Source organism: Pelodiscus sinensis, chromosome 13 (genome assembly GCF_052426305.1).
Source record: "Pelodiscus sinensis isolate ZL-2025 chromosome 13, ASM5242630v1, whole genome shotgun sequence".
Lineage (NCBI taxonomy): Eukaryota > Metazoa > Chordata > Testudines > Trionychidae > Pelodiscus > Pelodiscus sinensis.
In genome coordinates, this window is record NC_143064.1 from 17,713,564 (window position 1) to 17,733,405 (window position 19,842).

The 19,842-nt window shown below is 39.2% G+C and overlaps 1 protein-coding gene across 4 annotated transcripts in view; it reads right to left on the reverse strand.

The window, feature by feature from the left end:
* TENM1 (teneurin transmembrane protein 1) overlaps positions 1 to 19,842 on the reverse strand; it is a 744,434-nt gene that overhangs the window by 123,851 nt on the left and 600,741 nt on the right. For all 4 annotated transcript variants that reach the window (XM_089781841.1, XM_089781839.1, XM_089781838.1 and 1 more), the window contains 3 exons: positions 12,752 to 12,871; positions 7,112 to 7,373; positions 2,847 to 3,114 (listed from right to left, as the gene is read on the reverse strand). In XM_089781841.1, the coding sequence (XP_089637967.1) occupies positions 2,847 to 3,114; positions 7,112 to 7,373; positions 12,752 to 12,871 (650 nt within the window). The remainder of the gene's footprint in view (positions 1 to 2,846; positions 3,115 to 7,111; positions 7,374 to 12,751; positions 12,872 to 19,842) is intronic.

The following is a 19,842-nucleotide window of genomic DNA, read 5'->3' on the forward strand; positions in this document are numbered from 1 at the left end:
CTAAAATTTCTGAATTGCCAAAGCTACTAGAAGTGGGCCTCATCCTCCCTGATTGGATTCACCTCGTTATCTCTAGCCTGATTCTGGCCTGCATATTTATACCTGTCTCTGGAAATTTCTACTACATGTATCTGATGAAGTGGGTCTTTGCCCATGAAAGCTTATGCTCCAACACTTCTGTTAGTCTATAAGGTGCCACAGGACTCCTCGCTGCTTTTGCAGATTCAGACTAACACAGCTACCCCCTGATACTTGACACCTATTTTATATACTAACTTTATATATGTAACACTAGGCCACATGCTTTAACTCTGTTTTATTTCCATTTTAAAAGAATCTCTTTTCAGAGACAAGAGTACTATTACATATTTTTACTTTTAACCTTTCCATTTTAAGAAGAAACTCAGTTGTTATAATTTCTGCTGCAAATGTAAGATCAGGAAATTTCCTCAACGTGTAAGACTTGGAGAGTGGGAAAATGACACGAGATATTTATCTGCTGCTCTCCTCAGATGTTTCCATGCATGCGAATACCTTCAGAAAGCCTGTGTTTTTCTGAGACCACATTTTTTAAATAGACTATGACAGCAAATCATTATGTAATTGTTGCCAATAATCCCAAAGAAAAATGAAAGTGTTTATAGGTTTTATAATATTAAAGGCAGATGTTTATATTCCTGTGCTTACAGGACTTCAATTCGCTGTAATTTAATGTAATTAAAATGAAGTGTGAGCAAAATGCATTATTAAATATTGGTAACATATCAACAAGGAATTATTTTGACAAAATTCACATAATGAATGCAAATAAGGGTCCCAGAGTACTCCAATCTGTCAAATTAAATAAGGCTTTATTGGAAGCTTAGAAAGCAAGTTAACAGTGTACTTAAATATAAAGAATTTTGCTTCTGTTTTGCAAGAAACATAATTAAATTAACTTTAACTTAAATCAGATATTGAACCCTAAATAATTAAATAAATAAACAATGGACTGGTTTGTTTCCCTTGATAAATGCTTTAGTAGTATTCATTTTAGGATTTTGCAACTCAATGTGCCATTTTGTGGCATCTCTAACAGTTATATTGTTTAAAGTCTAGATATGTATTGGACAAGGGTGGACTTCAGGATTACTGAATATCAAATAATCCAAAAGGGAATTAGCATATTTAATTGCTCTGTATTGTATCTATTAGTACTAACATATTTACTGCTCTTTTATGTCATTTCCAAGACAGCCAACATTTTATAAACAACAAAATTCCATAATATCATTGTTGTTTACTGTACAGTATGTATAGATGGAAAAATGAAGAAACCGGGTATTAGTCAGAAGAAAAATCTGAATTAATTTAATTCTATTCTTTGTATTACAAGCTGATATAGGAATCTATACTGCATAAGCAGTTAGGGCAAGAGTCTGCCATTCTTATTCACACTGAGTAGCACTTTATGATAGATTTCTACACCAGGTGTATGATGTGAACAATATTCCTCTCAGAAAGAATTTGTCCCCTTTTGAACACACATTTGAAAGAGTGGAGAGTCACACACAATTATTCTTGGTTGATGTCAATAAAGGTAATTATGAAGCAAGATGCTACTCCTTGTTAGTGGCAGAATGTGCCCCCAATTACTGTAATATTTTAGAATCTCGTCATACTAACACTTATTGTGAGTATCTCCACAAACTTCAAAACCTACCGAAATCCCACTGAATTAAAGAGGACTATTCACCAGAGTAAGCATTCTTGGAACAGAAAATCACTGATACAAGTTGGATCTCTCTTGTCCGGCACCCTCGGGACCTGAGTGGTCGCGAACCAGGGAGTTTGCTGGATTGGGAGAGGTCAAGGCTCTCCTCCCAACCATCAGTCCTGCCACTAGGCTCTGCTCGGACTGCACTCTCAGCCCCTGGCCCTGCTGCCACCAGCCGCAGCGAGGGCTGTGCTCCTAGATGCTGGCCGGGGCTGTGCTCCCAACCGTCAACCCCGCTGCCGCCAGCCGCAGCAGGGGCTGTGCTTCCTGCTGCCGGCCCTGCTGCTGCCAGTCCAGGCCAGCACTGAGCTCCCCATTACTGCCCTGGGCTGTGCTCCTGGCTGCTGGCCCCGCTGCTGCTAGCCAGGGCTGCCCTCTTGACTTTGGAGACCCTCACTCTCAGATGGACTCTCTGGTCCAGCAATATCTGTGGTCCACTGGACCAGACATTCCTGGATTTTAAATTTTGAACCTGTAGTCAGTGTTTGCAATAGCAGGCTGTTAAACAACATACCACATCCTTGATTAAAAATAATAAAAAACAAGATTCAAAATTAACGAGAAAATATTTTGGGTAAATTAAATGCATTTTATTTCAGTTACTATATTTTTACATTCAGACATTCAGTCATAAATCAGGGACCCACCACCTGGATAGCTTTAAAATCTATATCACTGAAAGTAAAAGGTCCCCCAAAGGTATGGATGGTTTCCATGTCAAGAATTTAACAGCTTCAGACATCAAATATAATAAACCAAGATGCCTAAAAGTTAGAATTTAGTAAACTCTAAATAGAAATGACATTTAAAATGTCACTGCCAAAAAATGATAGAGGCAATGAGACACCGAAGGTCACAGTTAGAAAGTACATTCTCAGCACAGAGCTAGCCACTAGTATGCAGCCAGTATGAGATGGGAGAAAGGGACTTTTGAACTTAAAAAAAAAAAAAAAGAACCAAAAATTGGCTTTAAAAAGAGAAACACAAGGAACCAGACAATAAATGTTTCCTAGGCAATTAATTTAGAAGCACTGTATGCTTCCTTCAAATGTATTATTACTACCAAGTACATTGAAGTAACTCAACATACCTGTTGCCTCTGCCAGGCCAGACACCTTTTGTCCATAAATGTCTGTCTTGTTCCAGGCAAAAGCATAGACCAGGTTTGTAGCAGCAGGAAACCACTTCTGAACTAGCCGCCCTTCAATAGCAACTGTAAGATGCACTTTTGTCAGTCCAGGAGGGATGGTTGCATGTGTCAAAATAATGCGGAGCAAGGTTTTATATCCAGGAGTTCGACTGCTGAGATAACTGAGCTTAACAAAGCTAGAAGGAATTGGGATTTCCTCCTGGACCACCTAGAAGAACCCAACGGTTGTACACAGTTAATAATATTCATGCCTAGGAAAAGAGCAATGTTTTATATTTCAAATCATGATGTTTTCTAAAAAAAAACCTATGCACTACTAAAAACTCACTCCCTTGACCTGTGCTCTGCCTCTGCCAAGCATATGAAGGCAGGAATAAGACAAGATTTTCAGCATCATCCAAAGCTATGCAGTGTCTGAAAGATCGCACAGGTGGAAAACAGGTAACTTCTCTATACCTTGTTAAGGAGGCCCCTGCTGCTTTTTAATTCTTCTTTGTCTCTAATGTTTGCACATAATAATACTTTTGCCTTAAGTTTTTGGGTAAAATATATGAGATGACAAATGTTTCCTTGAACACTAGTCTTGTCTAAAACCACTAAACTCAGCTGTCCAAGAGTTGCAGGTTGACTTTGGAAAGGACTCCTCATTTGGTTAATTAACTTTTTGGACATAAACATAATTAAATAAATACATATTTTAAACTCACTAGGGTCCATACTCACTACCCTGTATTGGCTGTCCTAACCTACAGGATCCTCCCGAAGGAGCCAGGCCTTCCTGAACAACACAATCCTTTCCAGAGCTTTATAGTGTGCAGGGGGACAGCAAAGTCTGAAAGTTGGTAAGGAAATGGCGGGTGTCATAGCTTTGGCCTTTGGAGGGATGTCGGTGCTAGGAGGCTATTGGCAAGGATTAGCTCTTGTGCTCATTTGTATGAAGGGGATGCTGTTGTGACAGTCCTTGGTGCAGGGCGTGCAGGGGAACGAGGAAATCTCCTTGAATATTCCTTCAGATTCTCATGCAAAGCCCTCTCACAGTTGGATCCTGTTTAATAAGTTTAAATGCTGCAGGCTGTGATTTTAGCATGTCATTACTAATGAGCCAGTAAGTCACAATGTTAAATCAACAAAATCTGGAAAAACACAAATTGTTTGCTTTGTTTATTTTTCCTGGTTCTTCTGGCTCACTTTTTGCCTCCTTAATAACAAATCATTTCCATTTCAGACACCTTCTATTAATGTATAACTACCGTAACACTGTTACAAAAATACTGCAGTACCATTGGAAGCCTGCCAGTACTTGTCTCTTCAACATATGAAAAGTGCTGTTGGCAGGGAATTCCTGATCCCTTGATTATTCCCTGTCCTTCCTGCTGACATCCCAGCTGCCTCCTCTGTCATGCATCTGACATCAATAGATTTTAAACTTTCCTCCTCCCTCTTACCCAGGAGACAACTAGTAGATATTAGTGTAACATATATTTTAGTATTTCTCTCACTTTTTCTATCCCAAACCAGATTAGGTGCAGTTACTCAGTGAATATACTGTTGTGACCTTAAGAGCATATCCAGAGTAGTGAGTTTCTTGCTGTCTGACCTATTCAGTGTACCTCAATTCACTTATGCCATAATAATAAGTGTTGTGTAAGTTATCATTGGAAAATCACTAACACACTGATAATTAATACTGTCATATGATATATGTATGTTGAACACCCAAAGAACTACAGAAATTCAAAGGATATATAGGACTAAACTGTATTTCAAGTAGGCAAATCTAGAGAGTGAGTAAATATGTTTTCCAGACAAAAGAAACGTCGATGCCTTCATCCAGATAATGCAATCAACAGACAACTGGCAATCAAAGTCAAGTGGCTATTCATTGGCATATCAGAGGCTGCGGGAATAGATGAATTTGAATTGTAAAAAGCCTCAGAGAGGAAGAAACCAGTACAGAATCTTCCCCATCAGACTCCATAGCATCTTTCCTCACAGCTGGGGCACTGGACTTTGAGAAGGATATATTTTAAAAGTTCAATGGACTACAAAAAAACCCCCAAAAGCACAAAAAAAGCAAGAGATTTGGACTTTATAAGAGATCCTGAACAAGGGAGTGGTCAGCCATCTTGCTAAAAGGAGGAATATTAAGAATATTACCTTCGACTAAGATTGTGGTTTTGCTAAGTTTTAGTCACCTTTTCACTTTTATTTGCATGTAACTATTTCTGACTTTATGCCTTACACTTGACCTCACTTTAAATCCTCTCTTTTTGTTAATAAACTTAATCTAAACCATCCTAGTGTTTTGTTTCAATTGAAGTAATTTTTAAATCCAGTTAAAGCAACACACTGCTTTGTTTTTGTCTTGCTAAAGAGCAACGGTCAGTATTGCTTTCCTAAATGTTCCAATACAGGGCTGCACATTTCAAGGAAGATGGTTTTGGGGAAAATTCAGGACTTAGGATATGCTGAGGTGACTTGGCTTGTATTAACTAAGTCTGGTGGAGACCTGAGTGTGGCTGTTATGTAACAAGCAGGGTCCTGGAGTCAGCATTGCTGCTTATCACACAGATACTCAGAGCATGCTTGTATGCTGGCTGGGAATGTCTAGAAAGTAAGTTGTAGCAGAGTAAGGCACACACAATTATAGGAAAAAGTGACAGAATTCAAGTAGAAGGGTTTTCTACATAATAAAGAAATATGAGGCCTTTTTTAGGAAACAATGCAATTTTAATAGACAAAAATTTGGATGGAAAATATTTATACCCACAGATAACCTTCAAAATATCTTTAGCAATGAATAACCTTGCTTAGATGTCATTCCCAGAAGTACAGCCCCGGAAAGATGCAACATCACAGCAACAAGCAATAATTATATGTCAGTGTTCTTTTTTACAGCGGCACTTTAAGGAATCATAGAATACTAGGACTGGAAGGGACCTCAAGAGGTCATCGAGTCCAGTCCCCTGCCCTCATGGCAGGACCAAATACTGTCTAGACCATCCCTAATAGACATTTATCTAACCTACTCTTAAATATCTCCAGAGATGGAGATTCTACAACCTCCCTGGGCAATTTATTCCAGTGTTTGACTACCCTGACAGTTAGTCAAACACTTTCTCCTAATGTACAACCTAAACTTCCCTTGCTGCAGTTTAAGCCCATTGCTTCTTGTTCTATCCTCAGAGGCCAAGATGAACAAGTTTTCTCCCTCTTCCTTGTGATACCCTTTTAGATACCTGAAAACGGCTATCATGTCCCCCCTCAATCTTCTCTTTTCTAAACTAAACAAACCCAATTCTTTCAGCCTTCCTTCATAGGTTATGTTCTCTAGACTTTTAATAATTCTTTTTGCTCTTCTCTGGACCCTCTCCAATTTCTCCACATCTTTCTTGAAATGCGGTGCCCAGAACTGGACACAATACTCCAACTGAGACCTAACTAGCACGGAGTAGAGCGGAAGAACGACTTCTCGTGTCTTGCTCACAACACACCTGTTAATGAGGGAAGACAATCAGGCATCCACTGATGTGCATCAAATACTCACCCTATCCTGTGCCTCTGAATTTCAGGGTCTGAACATCTAACCATGTTTGTAAAATTCCATTCAGTGGGATCTACATTTTCCCAAACTTGGATGAAACTTTCAAAAAATTTAGGTTGAAATCCTGTTTCCTCTGAAATCTATGGCTAAACACATTGACTTCATCCAGGCCAGATTATCACTTGTATGTGTTAAATATTAAGTATTACTACCTCAACTACTTCAATTGTACCTGAAGTCTTTCATATTTAACAGTTTTACACATACAATCTCTAATTTTCATTGACAGCAATGTTTATGCAGACAGATCAGGAATCTAATTTGCTATGTGATTCCTGTACCCAATTTTATATTTTGCGTAAGGTAACGCTTGGACTAAAACCTTTGCATAAGAATGTGAAAACTGTGTGTATTTAATGGCCAGGTTCAGATCCTATTGAAAATGTGATGAATGGCAATTAAAATCAACCTATTTTACATTTTGCAATAAATATGTTTTTATTCTAGAAATTTATACTTAATGTTATCAAACAACAGTGTATGTTTCATTAACAAAGGGTATAAATAGAAATAAGAAGAAATATTACTGTTTTCTTGTATTTTTTCCTGCTACAGCACGTTCTGTTAATTTGAAATTATTATTATTATTATTATTTTTTACCTGCAGCTCTGGAATGATTGTTCCTCTCTCTGGACAGGATCCTCCAAATGTTGTCAGTGGTGAAGGAAGCACAATTGGATTCGGGTTGATAAAGCTAGTGATGTCACAAGATGGTGGGTCAGCCTCTGTTCTTTGCATGACAACTTTTTCTACTACAATAAACCTATTCCAAGGTAACCAAAGTGTCCTTTTCTCAGAAATGAAAGGAGATCTGTCAAAGAGGAGGGTGACAGAGATGCCTCCGATAGCCATGAGGTCAAAACTGAAGAGACAAACAAAGCACACTGTCTTAGACTGTTTCCTTTATAATATAAACACAGTTTGCAACAAATGACTACCAAAATTCCACATGAATCTTTCTATTTCCAACTGTGAGCGTATGTGGTGCTCTCTCCCTATGCTGTCTCCAAACATTCTTCACAAATAAGGTGGGATACTTCACTACAATTTATCCACTCTCCCTCTGGTGTTTACCGTCTAAAACAACTGCTCCTAGTTTGCCTGTGAAGAAACTCCGAAACCACAAAATGTCTGCTAGACAGATTATGTGCATGCCTAACATGTGGAGTAACTGACTTGGAACCTCATAATCACCTCATTCTCCAACATGCTCATTTTTCCTGTTCTGTGCGTTGTAAAAGGAAGAAACTTCCCATTAATTTCAGAATGAATTGAATCAGCTCCCAGTGTGGTGCAGTGACGACTACTATAGGATACAGTCAAGGAGCAACTACGAATAATCCTGTGTAGATTTGTGAGACAGAAAACAAGGTAAATACTGTCTCAGTTTTCTAAGATTCTGATATTTACAGCTAGGTAATGTAAGGAGATGCAAATAGATATTTCCCTCACTGTATTATTGAATGCATACACTATGGAGGCCTTTGATGGTAACAAAGTGTGATAAGTTGTCAGACTTAATTATGCACATTTCATCACATATCCCAAATGACATAGATTACTCTCAGAGTAAATTATAAGTAAAATAATTTAATGTAACAACTCTGTCAGGGGTAGTGTAAATAAGAAATGATAATTAGTAACTTACAGCACTGTAATTTTAAAATCAAGAAAATAATGTCAGATGGGGTGAAGAGAGTACAATTGGATTTGGGCAAATAAAATTACTCTTTACAACAAAGGGCAGGAATAAAAGGCCAGGTTTCAAAATGGAGAGAGGTAACTAGTGGTGTTTCCCAAGGGTCCATACTGGGACCAATGCTTGTTAACCTATTTATAAATGATCTGGAAAAAGGGGTGATCAGTGAGGTGGCAAAATTTGCAGATTATGCTAAACTGCTCAGGATAGTTGAGAACAAAACAGACTGTGAGGAGCTTCAAAAGGATCTCACAAAACTAGGTGACTGGGCAACAAAATGGCAAATGAATTTTAATGCTAATAAATGCAAAGTAATGCACATTGGAAATAATAACCCCAACTATACATACAAAATAATGGGGACAACTTTAGCTATAACCACTCAGGAAAGAGATCTTGGAGTAATTGTGGATAGTTCTCTGAAAACATCCACTCAATGTGCAGCAGCAGTCAAAAAAGAAAACAATGTTAGGGATCATTAAAAAAGCAATAGAGAACAAGAGAGAATATCTTATTGCCTCTATATAAATGCATGGTACTCCAACATCTGGAATACTGTGTACAGATGTGGTTGCCTCATCTCAAAAAAGATATATTGGCAGTGGAAAAAGTTCAAAAAAGGGTAACAAAAATTATTAGGGGTTTGGAATGGATGCCATATAAAGAGAGATTTAAAACAGTCGGATTTTTCAGCTTAGAAAAGAGGAGATTAAGGGGAGATATGATAGAGGTCTATACAATCATGACACGCATGGAGAAAGTGAATAAAGAAGTTATTTACTTGTTCCCATAATGTATGAACTAGGGGTCACCAAATTAAATTAATAGTTAGCAGGTTTAAAACAAACAAAAGGAAGTTTTTCTTTACACAGTGCATAGTCAACCTGTGGAACTCCTTGCCAGAGGATGCTGTGAAGACCAGACCTTTAACAGGGTTCAAAAAAGAACTAGATGCATTCATGGAGGTTAGGTCTATCAATATTTACTAGCCAGAATGGGTAGGAATGGTGTCCATAGCCTCTGTTTGTCAGGGGCTGAAATGAGTAACAGGAGCGGGACACTTGATGATTACCTGTTTTTGTTAATTCCCTCTGGGGCATTTGCCATTGGACACTGCTGGAAGACAGGATACTGGGCTAGGATACCTTTGGTCTGACCTAGTATGGCTGTTTTTATGTACTATGTCAATAAGCTATGCTACATAAAAATCTTGGAAACCTTAAGGGTTACTTCATTTCCCTTTTTGGGAAAAAATTATAATGTAGTCAATGAACATAAAGTCTTCAAACAGCCAAATTAGCCACCAATTCTGGGTAAATCATGGCTCTACACTGGCAAGTTGAGTTCCTTAAAAGCAATGGAACTGACCTTGGGCCAGGTTACAGGAACCCATCTCTACTGTGAAACTGCATTTGCAGGAGTACTCTGTGCACTACGTAAAAGATGTGGCAGACAAGAAGAATCTGATGTGCCTAAGTGGGGCACAAGGATAAGTGGATACTATAGAAGCCATAAAGTAACTGCTTTGCTATTCTCTAGTTTTGGAAAAGATCCCCATTTTAAATTTCTGTTGCTCTGCTACCAGTCAGGTAGCTCAAAGAATGATCTTTACAGGCTCCAGAACAAGCCTTTTTTTAACCTCTTCAATGGAAGATGGAGGTGAAAGATGGGAAACAAAGAGGAGCCTGTAGAAATTTCAACTGTGCCAAACTCCTCAGAGATTTTGATAATTATCTTGGTAATTTTCAAAACATAGAAGTATTGAAATCTAACAACAGTATCATCATATGCTGATCCTATTTGTTCTGGATCTGATCAGGGAAAAGGGGTGAGCAGTTAGGTGGCAAAATTTGTAGACAATTCATAATTACTCAATAGTTAAATCTGAAGATGACTGCAAAAAGTTACAAAAAAAACCTCACTAAATTCGATGGGTGGATGACAAAAAGGCAATTGAAATTCAGTGTAGTTGATTGCAAAATAATGTATACTGGAAAAATAATCTCAACTACACATACAAAATAATGGGGGACAAATTACCAGTTACTGCTCAAGAAAAATACTTGTAGTTATTGGGGACAATTAGCTGGAAACCTCTGCCCAGTGTGCAGCAACAGTCAAAAAACTAATATTAGGAACCACTAGTAAAGGGACAGATAATAAGATAGAAATATCATAATGCCAGTATCTAAATCCATGGTCTATCCACACTATGAATACTGCATGCAGTACTGATCATCCCATCTCAGAAATGGTGCAGAGAAGGGGAACAAAAATGATTGGAGTATGGACTAATTTCCATATGAAATTAAAAAGACTGGGGCTATTCATTTTAGAAAAGAGATGATTAAAGAGGGATATGACAGAGCTCTATAAAATTATGAACAGTATAGAGAGTAGAAATGTGTTATTTAACTCTTCATAGAACACAATAACTAGGGATCATCTGATTAATTGGCAACATGTTTAAAACAAGCATAAGCAAGTACTTTTTCATGCAATGCAATCAATCTGTAGAACTCATTGCCTTTAGATTCAGTGAAGGCCAAAAGTAGAACTGGGTTCAAACAATAATTAGGTAAGTTCATGGAAAATAGGTCCATCAATGGCTATTAGCTAAGATGGTCAGGTAAGGTGAAAATAAGCAGGTGTGCCCTGGTGTGCAGCTCCAGCAAGAGCTAGCTGAGCTGCAGAAAAAACTAGCAGGGAGCTATTTAAAGAGCTGACAAGGAGCTGTTTAAAGAGCTGGCAGGGACCAGAGCTGCAATAGGACAGTACCTGCCAGAAGCTGGGACTGGATAAATGGGGGAGACCACTCAAATTGCTCTGTTCTGTTCACTCCCTCTGAAGCATCTGGCACTGGCCATTATGGGTGCATCTACTCTGCAGGACTTAACTCGAAATAAGCTCCACAAATCGAGCTACATCAATTGCATATCTTATTTCGAAATAGCTTATTTCAAAATAGGGAGAATCTACATAACACAATCTGAAATAGAGCACTCTTCCTCTGACTTCTCTTATTCCTCGTACAAGGAGGGTTACAGGAGTCAGAATAAGAAGTCCTCCAGCTTGACTGTATTTTGACACTATTTCAAAATAACTGCCGGCTGTGTAGATACAGACTAAGTTATTTTGGAATAGCGCTAGTTATTGCAAAATAGGGTACGTCTACACTGCAATACCATCAGAGACAGGATACTTGGCTAGTCAAACCATTAGTCTGACTCATACAGCCATTCTTATTTTCTTTTGTGTCTGGATGTCTCCACATGTTCTTGTTATTATTTAAGGCACGGAGGTTTTCATGCATTTTATGCTTCCTTTTCTTCAATTGGACACCCTACCAGAGAGAACTCTAATCAGATGTGCTGCCTGAACAGAGGAGCAGATGCTGCCTTCAATATACTATGGCTATGTCTACACTGTCCCCGTTCTGCACAAAAAATATGCAAATGAGGCAAAGTATGGCTATCATTGTACCTCATTTGCATAATTAACGAGGCTCCATTTTTGCGCAAGAGGGTTTTGCACAAGAGCCATTCTTCCGCATTTTTTTCAGGAAGAACGGCTCTTGTGCAAGAGGGGTTTTTCGCGCAAAAGGGAACCATGTAGATGGCTCCTTTTTGAACAAAACTGGAGCCTCATTAATTATGCAAATGAGGCACAGCGATATTCCACGCTTCGCCTCATTTGCATTTTTTTTGCACAAAATGGGGGCAGTATAGACATAGCCAAAATGAAAAATTCTATCAATGGTAGAGGCGGATTTACAATGAAACATGGTGCTCTGGCACGGGCGCTCCCCCTAATGACATGGACCCCCAGAGCCAGGCAGTCTAGCACTAGGTCTGGCACTTCCTCCAGCGCAGAGTGCAGCCTCTGTAAAGGGGAGAACAGAAGAGCAGGGAGGCCCACATGTAGGCTGCAGCCTCAGGAGAGCCAACAGGAGGCAGCGAGCAGCACGAGCACAGGCCAGAAGGCTTCAGAGGGGCACAGGGAAACTGCACAGCTGGCCAGAGAAAAGTGGCGCTTTGAAGCCAGAAAGCACCACTTCTTGCCAGCTGCCAGCTGCGCGGCTACCTAGTACTCCTCTGAAGCCTTCCAGCCCATGTTCATGCTGCTGACCACCATCTGGTGAGTAGCGGTTGCCCACCGGTGAGGGAAAAAGTGACCAGGGGATGGAGAGCCCAGGGCGTGCAGGTGACCAATGGAACTGTGCCCCCCTCACCTCATGTAGGTCTCGGCCCATATCTCAGGGCCAGCCAGCGCAGGTCCACAGCCTGAAGCTGTCCTCCACAGCCATGGAGATTGTTTTTTTTAAATAAAGCATCCACAGCACTTTACAATAGTTAGCTAATGGTACAAACAATATTTGGAAAGATAATTAAGTGGTCCACTGAGACCCTCAGAAATTTTCAAGTGGTCTGTGAAAAAAAATTAGATTACAAAAACAATCAAGGCACTTCACTTTTTTCATTTACTTTTTATTGTGACTAAATCTCACAAGTAATGAGAGGCCAGGGATGAAAATGTCCCACCTTCCATCCTGTCGACTGATGGTGTATCCATAATCGCTGTGGTGTAGGAAACTGACATTCACTCCTACCAACGCTGTTCCATCAAATGCTACCACTTGGCCTCGAATAACACAGGCACGTCTGCAATAAGAAAAGTATAATTTAACATGAAATAAAGAAGCTGTGGAGGACATGAAAAAGTGTTGATTTCATACAGTGTGCAACACTGCAGGTTAAATACTGAACAGCTAAGAAGTTCTGACTATGAATTTATAATAGGGATGCAGATAGACCCAAAGCGAGACTATTCAGCTATTTGAAATGGCACTGCTGAATATAACAAACTTACATACTCCCCCGTGAGTTCCTAGTACATCATTAGAACATATAACTTTTCAGTATCAACTTGCCCAGCCATTGCATGGGGTTACACAGGATTAGCTGATAGCATGCAGCTATTATTACTAAGATGCCTGCAGTTTTTTCAATACTAGTGATACTAGTAAAAAGAAAGAATGCAATTTGATTTTCAGATTCTAGTACAGAGCAGGCAATTCAGGGAAAAATCCCTTTATCTGTAAACGAGATTAATATGAAGACACAGCTGACAGAACCTCAGAAAGCCACATTCACAGAATCACTTTTTGGTGTAGTTTTGAGGGTCAGAGGTGAGCACAACACACACTTTTAAACCCTACACTTAGGCTGTGTCTACACTAGCATCCCTTCCGGAAAAGGGATGCTAATGTAGCACATCGGAATAGCAAAATCCGCGGGGGATTTAAATACTTCAAAGTAGGAATAAGAGGTCCTCCGGAAAAGGGCTTATTTTCCGGAGAATCAGGTCTAGACTGGCGCTTTTCTCCGGCTTATCTCCAAGCCGGAAAAAAGCGGCAGCCATGTTAATGCAAATACCGCGGTGGATATTTAAATCCCCTGCGGATTTTGCTATTCCGATGTGCTACATTAGCATCCGTTTTCCGGAAGGGATGCCAGTGTAGACATAGCCTTATAGTTTAGATTCCCTATACAGTAGAGTAGAGCTGGGCAAATGGTGCATTTTTTGTTGACAGAAATAAAAAGATTTTGGGTCAAACTGAAAGCAGTTTTTTAAAATTATTTTGGCAAATCAAAAGTTTTTGAGTTGGATTGAAGCTACATGTTGCATTTTGATTTGACATTTTTTTTTATTTTAGGCATTCTGAGAAAAACAAAATAATTAGTGTACTCTCTGAGGATACTGCAGTCCCTGGTTCAATTCCCCTTTCTGCTTCATGTGAGAAAGAGGCATGAATATGAGTATACCATACTGTAGTAGGTCACTGGGTTGACCACACCCTCACGTCATAAAGCTGTTACTTGAGAGAGTCTGGCTTTTCCAAATTAACCCTTTCATGGGTGTTACACCCATAGTAGCACACCTTGGTATCTAACATGGTTTTCAATCTGTCAGGGTGCAGAGTGATTTAAAAGTTGTCAACATCCCTGGTTAGAGAGAGACGTGCTACCATTAACTTATTTTTCTTTCAATATACATAGCAGAATTTTAATTCACTCTTGTTTTGTCATATATTAATCTAGTTCGGATTCCAAACACACACTGGCAAATATCATGAGTAGTGCCAATAAAGCAAATTGTGATACAGAAGATCACAATCAGGCCTTTTGTATATTTAACTAAACTGTGCCAATCTTAATTATTTGTGTTTTGATAGAACAGCAACCACTAGTTTCTGTTGTTTTCTCATATTTTATGACATCTGGGCTGAGTCTAGACTGGCCACTTTTTCCGGAAAAGCAGGCGCTTTTCCGGAAAAACTTGCCAACTGTCTACACTGTCCGCTTGAAATTCCGCAAAAGCACTGACGATCTCATGTAAGATTGTCAGTGCTTTTGCGGAAATACTATGCTGCTCCCGCTCGGGCAAAAATCTTTTTCCGAAAAACTTTTGCGCAAAAGGGCCAGTGTAGACAGCAGAGATTTGTTTTCCTCAAAAAAGCCCCGATCGCGAAAATGTCGATCGGGGCTTTTTTGTGAAAAAGCGCGTCTAGATTGGCCACGGACGCTTTTCCACAAAAAGTGCTTTTGTGGAAAAGCATCCTGCCAATCTAGACGCGCTTTTCCGAAAATGCTTTTAACGGAAAACTTTTCTGTTAAAAGCATTTCCGGAAAATCATGCCAGTGTAGACGTAGCCCTGTAGACTTGACTTTTCTCTTTCCAATCCTTTTATTTATGAAGCATGCCGACTTGTCGTCATTGTTCTGTACATTATTCTAGTATTCCTTTGTTTGTTTGTTTATTCTGTTTTTCATTCCTCACAGACCTGTCTTTGACTCTACTCCTAATATTTTATGGAGCACACAGATTTGTGTGATAACTCATCAAACTCTTCATTATTCCATACATTCTTTCCTTTTTCCTTTGCTCATTCATTTTGCTCCTCATTATCCATAAATAATGTTCATACTTTTCTTTCAACTTTTTTATTCCTCATATTTTATAACCTACACACATTTACAGTATGTGATAAAGACTCCTACAACTCATTATTCTACATTTATCTGTATTGAGCTGTCTTTGTAATCTATTAGTCTTTAAATGTTCTAAGCTTTTCTGTATATTGCTACATTTGTCCTCATTATTTACTGTCTTCCTAGCATTCACTGCTAACTAGAACAGTCTCCAGCCATCTCTTAGATTACCAAGACTTACAGTAAATCTTCAACCAACAACAACTGTCCAAAATAAATGTTAATTTCTGCATGTAGCTCACATATGAACACATTTTCATTTAACTACTTTTGACTGTCACTTCAGAGCTCTGGAGAAAAACTACTTAGCGGGCCAATTGTCTCCCTTTCAAAATGCCTGGTCATCTCACAAAGCTTGCAGGGCATACTTGTTCTTAGATCCCTAGTGGTCTTGCTACTTGCATTGGGCCTCACTTATCTTCTACTATAGTAGAGCTTTCTGAAGTGATGTCACTTTCCATTCATCTGATTCATTCTCCTGCTAGACTGAAATCCTGTTATTTCTGACAACTTTCCCCATTAGTAGTCTTCTGACCCTCTCTCCACCATGCTCCCTGTGTCTGCTGCAGGTTCTTCTAGACTCACTGTTTAACTTTACTGTTGTCACATCTCTGCTACATTTTTTTTTGTAAAATTCCGTATGTTACATAATAGCCAATTGTGTAAGGCATTTCTTTCTAATACCTACTGTTTCTTTGCAATTATGATATTATCTTGATCTAAGTCTTTTAAACTAGTTTGTCAAACTTACTTTAATTATAAGGTAAATGCAGCTAGGGTATGTCTACACTACCACCCTAGTTCGAACTAGGGTGGTTAATGTAGGCAACCGGAGTTGCAAATGAAGCCCGGGATTTGAATTTCCCGGGCTTCATTTGCATCTCGCCGGGCGCGCCATTTTAAAATGTCCGCGCGCGGCTACACGCGGCACGGACTAGGTAGTTCAGACTAGGCTTCACGAGGAGTAACAGTAGTTCGGAATAGGAAGCCTAGTCCGAACTACCTAGTCCGTGCTGCGTGTAGCCGTGCGGCACGGAGTCCGCACTAGCGGACATTTAAAAATGGCGGCGCCCGGCGAGATGCAAATGAAGCCCGGGAAATTCAAATCCCGGGCTTCATTTGCAACTCTGGTTGCCTACATTACCACCCTAGTTCGAACTAGGGTGGTAGTGTAGACATACCCCAACTTCTTAGCGATTTGAGAAGAACTGGAGAATCTGTCTACTGTTTTGCATCATGCACAGAGGGAGAAAAATGTCTCTGATAAACTGCAGCCTTTGTCTTTTTCAAATAGATTTAAAATGTTTCTAGGCCTCTGGCAGACTGTGCTCAATCTCCAATTCCAGAGGGACTATCTGCTTTCTTTGGAGAGGAGGCACAGACTCCATGGGTTACAGGTAGCCTTTGAAAAGTACAATTTTTTTGTAAATGCTTCATGGGTCAGTCCACTTTTAACTGATGATCTCATTTGGCTATCAGGCAGTTTATTTGACATCTCTACTTTACAATTTCTAGGTCATTCTGTATTTACTATTCTAGCTGCATTCTTTGACAATTTTCACTAACAATTCTATCATTCAACCATTTCGCCTAACTACATGCTGCCTTATTTGTTATTTTATCTTTTGTTTTTTGTATTAAACTTCCAATATGCACTGAGCACCTTAGGCTGTGACTTTAATGTCAGATGTAGAATTCTGTCAGGAAAACCTGAGTGAATTCACAATTGTTACATTACCAAATATGTAATTTTTATATTATTTCTCTGATTAAAATCTTCAATCAGAAATTAAGCTAGGGGCTACTCAGGTACATTAATTTCCTCCTGCTGATAATATCATTGTGAGGAGCCTTTGTAAGGTAATTAATTGGACCTTCTTTGTAGGCAATCTGCAATGAGTCAAGTAGCTTTCCAGCAGTAAGCATTTTTTAAAGTCCTGTGGGTCAAGGTTGATAAAATATTGTTACATGCTACACTCTTTATATAAGCAGATGCATTCACCGGAAATTAATTTGACTCATCTTTCCATATGTAGCAGCTACATATTAACATTTTAAGGCAACCATTACAAAATTCAAAGTTTTGGTGTAACGTACGACAAGATACCCTACAGGATCCTACGCTATACACAAGCCTCAGATTCTGAATGGATTTCTGATTTAGAGCATGTTCAGACTGAAGGGGGTTGATGTGCTCTACGGGGGTCGGAGGAGGAGATTTCTAAAGCGTGCTAATCTGTTATGCATTGACTGGTGCACATAGATCCTGGCATCACACTTTAACATATTTCCCTACTACATTTAAGTACAGTAGGGAACCTTTAGTGCACACCAGCAGAGTCTGCATGGAATAATTAATGCACAGCACATCAATGCACTTTAAAAAACCCCCACACCTTATAGAACCTCACCATGTAAACAAGTCCGAAACCCCAGGTTGAGCGCACCGCTGCAGCCTAATCTTAAAACAATAAAGGCTTGAAACAGTAGTGTGATCCACATCCAAAAGAACAGATTCTATCTCCTAACTGGATGCAAATGGAAAAGAAAAGATATCTGGACACTTACTGAAACATAATATAAGAATACTAGGTACTTAACAAAACTCCAAAATTGCCTACATGAAAAACAAAGAGCAGGTAAACAACTTCAGTCTGAGGAGCAGATAAAATCTTGACAATGATTTTCTTGTTCTTTTCTCCAGCCTACCATTATCACTTCTGTTTTATCTAGATTGAGACTCAGTCAGCTCTCATCCATACTGGATCCAAACCAGAGGGAGGGCAGGGCATCAAATTGCACTGAGTTGGAAGAGATGAAAACACTGTGCTTTAAACTAGGATTCTGCATTGCCTTCTTACTGACTTCATATACTTGTTGAATGGGGATAGTGGCTAGAGAGAACTCTGCAGAATCCTACATGAGAACATTACTGCCCAACACTATTCTCTAAAATTTAGTAATGTCTTCACAAGAGTAAGGAACTTATATTAGGCTCTGAGCTGTGCCAGTCATGTCCAAGTTACCCACTGTCCACAACACATCTATTCGGTGAGATTTTGCAGTGGAAGTTCTTCATAACAAAAGAATTAAAAAAAAATCTTCATGTCAAACTGTTCACTTTCTCAGCACTTCTACCATTAGTGCTCTAGCTAGTTTCCCTTTTGCTTCGACTACGGAAAATCATTGTAAGCCATGGTGACTTTTGAGGATGAATGTAGGGTAAAAGATACCAGGGGCCACTATATTGATAGTAGAGGACAAAAGATTTATAAAAGTCAACCAAACAGGACAGTGGTCTGTTAGAGGAACAATTCTGTCTTTGAGACCTCTGCAACCTTTCTAATTTTATCAGCTTCCGAGGACAGACCAACTAAACAGGTCAAATAACTTTATTCTCCATAATCCAAAGGGACTTTAGGTAATAAAGCAAAAACTGAAATATTCAAAAATGCTTTTAAGAATAAGTCAAATCCTATCAAAGATAGCTTCAAAAGATCAGTTATTTTCATCTAAAAAAACACATATTGAAAGGATTATGTGCAGTCTGTATTGGCTACCTTACTGCTCATCTTCCAGGTGGCATTAAATGGATAGATGTCTGGTGTATGTTACTGAGGGAAGTTATGAACTCTGCTGATAAAAGAGTAACATGTAAGAGCTAGTTATTATTTTGTATTATTTTTTAAACAGCAATATGCTATATTAAATACACATGCAGCCAAAAATGTTGTATTTGGTGCCTCTTATGCACTCGGGTAAAATAAACTAATTGCACTGTTCCATTAGGGTATGTCTACACAGCAAGTTATTTCAGAATAATGAGTGTTATTCCAAAATAACTGTGCGAGCATCTACAAAGCCATTTTATTTCAAAATAATTTGAAAATAACAGGCGGCTTATCTGTAAACCTCATTCTATGAAGAATAAAGCCTATTGTGAAATAGCTATTTTGAAATAAGGCATGTGCAGACATTCCACTTCTGCTATTTTGAAATAGCCCCTCACCAGGGCCATTCTAAGTTATTCCTCGAGATAGCACGTCTACATTAGGGAAGCCTGCCTTTGACTAATTTTGAGGCTTCCCTGCAGTGTAGACGTACTATTTTGAAATAAGTTATTTCAGAATAACTATTTCAGAATAGCTTATTTTGAAATAAGCGTGCAGTGTAGAAGTACCCTTACTTTATGTCTACACTGGTGAGTTCTTGTGCAAGAATGGCCGTTCTTCCACAGAGCGTCCACACTGCCCGCCCGCTCTTGCGCAAGAAGATTTACAGTAAAGCGGGTAAGAGAAGGCTTCTTGCGCAAGAGTTATGCTCTTGTCTAACAAGTGTAAGCTCTCTTGTGCAAGAGCTCTTGTGCAAGAGGACAATGTGGACGTGCAGCAGGGGTTTCTTGCGCAGAAAAGCCCTATGGATAAAAAGGCCATCAGAGCTTTCCTGCACAAGAGAGCTTCCACACTGCCATGGATGCTCTTGCGCAAAAGCACGTGGCAATGTGCACGTGTTCTTGTGCAAGATGTTCTTGCGCAAGAACCCACCAGTATAGACATAGCCTTACTGATTTAGACTTCAAG